Source organism: Apis dorsata, unplaced genomic scaffold, assembly GCF_000469605.1.
Source record: "Apis dorsata unplaced genomic scaffold, Apis dorsata 1.3 scaffold_946, whole genome shotgun sequence".
Classification (NCBI taxonomy): domain Eukaryota; kingdom Metazoa; phylum Arthropoda; class Insecta; order Hymenoptera; family Apidae; genus Apis; species Apis dorsata.
In genome coordinates, this window is record NW_006264055.1 from 63,725 (window position 1) to 69,487 (window position 5,763).

At 31.8% G+C, this 5,763-nt stretch overlaps 1 protein-coding gene across 7 annotated transcripts in view; it reads right to left on the reverse strand.

Moving 5' to 3' along the window:
- The window catches only part of LOC102671460 (AT-rich interactive domain-containing protein 5B-like), a 106,117-nt gene that overhangs the window by 56,880 nt on the left and 43,474 nt on the right, over nucleotides 1–5,763 (reverse strand). Inside the window, exon 1 of one of the 7 annotated variants that reach the window (XM_031514266.1) lies at nucleotides 5,170–5,285. The exons of the other annotated variants lie outside the window; for them this stretch is intronic. Within the exon in view, the coding sequence (XP_031370126.1) occupies nucleotides 5,170–5,184 (15 nt within the window). The 5' untranslated portion in view covers nucleotides 5,185–5,285. Of the gene's footprint in view, nucleotides 1–5,169; nucleotides 5,286–5,763 lie in introns of those variants that run through there. 7 annotated transcript variants of the gene reach the window in all.

Sequence of the window (5,763 nt, forward strand, 5' to 3'; positions counted from 1 at the left end):
GAAAATGCAAAAACTTTGACAAGTATTTTCAAATGGAAACGAAACACCGCGATCTACATTCTTTTCAGCCTGAGAACCGCTTCTTCTGTAAAGCTAGAAGAATCTTTAGAAGTCACGCAACTCGAGTACGAAAAAGAACCGAGAAGAAGGAGAAAGAGGAGGAAGAGGAGGAGGAGGAGGAGGAGGAGGAGAGGGTGGTGGTGATGGTGGAAGGAGAAAAGGAACGACGAGGAAGACAAAATGATTATTCCGCGTAGAAATAGTAACTAACTACAAATGGAATATCGTCTCATTTCTATAATTGCTCTTAAAGGGAACTGGTTTCAGAGAGCAACATCACGAAAGCTAATCGCACGAAGAAGCGAATGCATCTGCGAACAGCCACTACTTTACCTCGTGAAGTAAAAGTGAAAAGTGTTAAATCCTTTAACCGTGAATAATTATCGTTCGGGCGAAGGGTGGGGGAAGGGGAGAATGTAATTTAATTTTCTCGTTGAACACATCTAATTGTAAGAGAGCGTGTCGCCATTTCTGCGCTGCATCATCATTGTATACAATGAACATTGTGATATGTAGGCAATGCATATCATTGACTTGGATATCGTTGTCCATGACACGTTGTGAATAACTATTAAATTAATCCACGTGATGGGTTTTGGATTTTTTTGAAAAAAAAAAAAAAAAATGTGAAATATTTTTTAACAAGATTATGCATTGCATGAAATTATTTTTTTATCATATAATTTCAATTTTTCGAAGTAGTGTTGATTTTAACTTACCGAATTTTAAACTAAGTTAAATTACTAAGTTAAATTATAAATTTAAATTTTAAATAACAAAAATAAAGATCAAAGAGTTGTATATAAACGTTTCGTATAGTTTTATTCTATAAAAAGTATTTTTTTTATTTGAAAACCAAATATTATTTTTTTTTTTTTTTAAAGAAAATTCTCATTTTACTTAGATAAGATCCAACTCCAATATCTAAGCGTTGTCCAAAGTTTCTTTTGCACTCTAATTTTTTCTACAAACTATAACTATATATTTTCTCTTCCTATTTTCAGTTTCTTCTTCTAACTTGCGATAAAATTAAATCACCGAAGAGGGAATTTCCGATTCGACTTTGTAAACTTGCGAGAAAAAAAAAAAAATTAACATAAAATTAATCTCTAATCTAATGTCTTTTAAAGATAAACGTTTCGATCGATCATTTTTATTTCATAAATGATGCCAGCGGCCATGTTTCCATTTCTTTCTTTCTCTCTCTCTCTCTTCCTTTCTTTCTTTTTTTTTTTTTTTTGTTTTTTTTTTGGGGTTCATTTTTTTTTTATCCTAAATACCGTAACGTTCAGTCTGTTGTGCCTCTTCGAGTTTTATGTAATAGCCGTTGCCTGGTTTTCCTCCTGGCAAACCGGAGGCAACACTGGATGAGACGAGAACGAAAAAGGAATGCGAAAAAGAGTCCTGCGCATAACGTTTTAAGGCCAGTGCCAGAGAAATATGATGTGTAGCACGTTTTCATAATACAAGATTACGAGTGTTTCATCCTTCACCGGCGGACAATTACGAATTTATAACTCACGGTTGATACAACGTGAGAATAGAAAATAATGAAAACGACCTTTTCAAATAGCCATATGCTAATTAACTCCTTTCACTTCGAATAAATATTAACTACAAAGGAAGGTATGGAATAGACCTACCATTTTACGGGGACTTTGTATCGAGTGGAATGAAACATCGACCTTGACGAAAAAAAAAAAAAAAAAAAAAAAAAAAGAAATGGAAAAAAAAGGAGCATCGAAAAGAACGAAATGTGCAATTTGCAATTTAGAATATATGATTCACGCGACGCGAGTTATAATAAATTATATCGAACGTAATCCACGCAATTGATAAACTAAAATGTAAACATATCTCTATTTGTCAAATCTTGAGACTTGAGGGATAATCTTTGTCAGAGATAAGATATGTTGTTGCATCGTCTAAGAGAAATCACGTAATAATCACGAAAAGCTGTTTGTATTTTCGATAAAATCTCGACGATTGATAATTGAAGGAATAATATTCGTTAATATTATAAATAAATAATTAAAAAAAGATATCAATTAAAATTTACCATTTTTTTTTTTTTTGTATGAATTAATAGAGTCAATATTCTCATTGTGGTAATAGTTTGAATAAGATTTATATAATGAAGTAGATAATTGAAATTAGGGACCATTGGACGGTCTGCCGCGTGAGTCATCTTTGTTGAAAGGCATTGGGCCCCTTTGTAGAATAATTTATCAACCGATGATAAAAAAAAACGATAAAAACAATAAAGCTTAAAATAACACAACAAATTAAATATTTATAAAATTGCGAATCTATAAATTTTTTCCCTTGATACGGGAATAATTTTTATATAGTTTTAACGAACGAGATAAAAAAAAGGAAAATTGTAAAAAAAAAAAAAAAAAAAATCTCGTATTCAAAACCGTGCAACTTTGAATAATAAACATGCACTGTTAAATTTGCACTATATCAAAGAATAAATATTTGAAATCATAACATCATAATCATCTCGTTCGAACACCGAGACTCGTTTGTTTTATCGCGATAATTCACGGCAATTTTTGCATTCGAATTGAAAGCACGAAATAAAATGTAACGAAATGTTGAAATGAGGAAGACAAAGGAGGATAAGAAAAAAAAAAAAAAACAAAATCTGACATAAGTTTCCTTATATAAATGTTTGTAATATAATATTCTAACTTCGTTAATCATAATGCAGATATATATATATTCTAATCTATCACAGAGACGAGGATATCGATTTGTCTGTTCTCTCTCTCTCTCTCTCTCTCTCTCTCTCTGTGTGTGTTACACGCGCTCTCTTGTACTCCCCTTGTATCGAGCATTTTATTCCATGATTAATAAGCCGTATAACTCGCGAATAATAAAACTTAACCATTCGAATTGACTTAAGGAACAAAAGAAAGAAAGAAAGAAAGAAAAAAAAAAGACACGATTAAAAAGTTGATTTCTCTGATTCATTTAATAATCATAAGACAAAATATGGGTTGATTACTATCCTTGAACTGAAGATTGATAAAACTATACAAGCGAAAATAAATTGTTTACTTTACTTATCGATTAATTATAGAGGAGAGGGAAAAATGCGATTCAATTGCTCAACGTTTAAAATAGAAATAATTCCTTTCCTGATATTATATTATACCTACACTTTCACAAAAAATTGGGCAAACGAAAGAAGAATAATTTTTTTTTTTTTAAACCGAAACAACAAAACTCTTTTTTTTATTCCGCCCAAAAATTGGAAAATAACAGACCAAAAAAAATTTTTTTTCTTTGGTTGCCCCATTTTTTTTGGAAGGGGTGGGAATAATATAATATCAGGAAGGGAATTTTTTTTTTTTTAAACCGAAACAACAAAACTCTTTTTTTTATTCCGCCCAAAAATTGGAAAATAACAGACCAAAAAAAATTTTTTTTCTTTGGTTGCCCCATTTTTTTTGGAAGGGGTGGGAATAATATAATATCAGGAAGGGAATTTTTTTTTTTTTTTTTTTAATCGTAGCATCACAACAGTCTTTATTATATCGAGCCAAGAATTGGAAATATAACGACCGAAAAAAATTGTATTATTACAAAACAGTGATTACACATTGAGCAAAGAGAACGAAGATTCTAAACACAGGAAGTTTCACATGCTCATACATATTAACGAAAGCAAGTCTATTAATATAAATAACTCACACGAAGTGGGATCTCTCTTACAATGTTACACGATTACTACGGTTATAAGAAATAAAAGGTATGCTTCTCATTTACTAATGTGAACACAATGAGACGGCTTATATAATTGCTCACCAATAAAACGACGAATTAGCTTGTTTCTTCTCGTCGTGTAATCGCAGAAAAGGAATATATATATATATGTATATATATATGTATAAAATGTAATATATAAAAAAAGAGAGAGAGAGAGAGAAATATCGTTAAGTAATTTCCATGCTTATTTAACTTCGTTTACGTAAGAAAGCAAAATGTTAACATTTTCGTTTACAACTATAAAGGAAAGGGGGTAGGAGAGGCAGAGAGAAAAGGAAATTGTCTGTAACACTTAATTGCAACAATCGATCTGTTACATAATTAATGAACTTGTTTATTCTTTATCGATGAAAGAGAAAAAGAAACAGAAAGAATGAGAGAGAGAGAGAGAGAGAGAGAGAAAAGAGATTAAAAACAAGAGGAGAGAAAGAAACGAAATGAATCTCGTCTTTAAGAGCTTAGAGAAAGTGTGCTCTTAATTAAAGATCGAAACGATTTCGATTTTTTATAAATCTTTGTTCCATTGTTGGATATTAAAAAAAAATGAGAAAGAGGGAAAAAAAAAAAGGAGAAGAGAAAAAAAAAACATTGAAAAGGTTAGCTTATTGTGATATCTGTCCATTCGCAATTTAATAACACAGCTATAAAATAAACACTAAATCCAATTTCCAACCTGTGGGTCTCAATTTCCCAAGAGGATAGTCGCCATTATTTTCGTTGAAATTAGTTTTATGAAAAATTTCATAACAGTGTGTTCAATATTTATCCCAGAAATTTCAATATTTATTTATTTCTCTATAACTGTATTGTAATATCCTACAATTATTATTTGCAATATTTTAATACATCTTTGAATATTAAAATAAAATTGTGTGCGAGACGATTTCGATACAAATACGAGATGGAAATACGCTCGCAATTTATTCGATTATTATTATCGAAAAATTTTATGAAACATTGCTTTTACGAAACATTAATATTATCCCTGCGATGAATTAAAATAATCGAAGAGTAAAGGATGAAATACGAGAAAATGTCAGGGGACAATTTTATCGAGGAAAGGTAATTTTAATAAAGAAAACGACACGCGATGAATTCGATTTCGATATTATTCGAAAATGAAACGTACTACGATTCAATTAGACATACTCCTTTTGCTCCTTGTAATAAGAAAATTTCCAATTGTAATAAGGAAAATTTTTAAGAAACGAGTCTTTCAAGTTTCAAGCTAGTCATTGAAAAAAGAAGGGAACGAAGAAAAAAAAAAAAGATAGAATATATAGGGCAATGCCCCCATCTCCCTTTACCCCTTGTCTCATTGTATACACTCACCGCGTGTAATCGCATATATACCAAGCTGTCCAAAAGCCCTCCCGCACTCCAGACCTCACTCGTGCCATCTCTCTCTCTCTTTTCCAGTTTCCCTTCCTTCTTCTCGCTCGCTCTATCCCCGTCTGACGCTCTATCCGTCTCCTTCCCCTTCTCTCTCTCTCTCTCCCTCCCAATGACACTTCACTCGAAAAGAAGCCATCGTTCCGTCTCTCTCGCGCGCATCGCTTCCCCCACCAACGGCCTCCCACTAGAATGAGTTTTACTAAGCGCTTTAAGCCGCCGTCACAATCAGTGACTCACCTCAAGACATTAAGGGGCGATTCACAAACAAATATACCGAGAATGAATATAACGAGACAGGGGGAAACTTTCTATTCGAATATGTATATATTTCTTGTTCCTTTGAAAGTTATTTACCGCGTTTATTTTTCAAGCGAGGAGAGGAAGCGGAAGAGAGGGTAATTGAATCGGCGTTATGAAACTGATGTAAAGTAAATAGAGAGGGAATCGTGTATTCTTTTCAAATATTATCGATATTATTTCATTCGATTAATTAAAGAAACGTTTCTTTTTTTTTTTTTTTTTTTTTTTTTT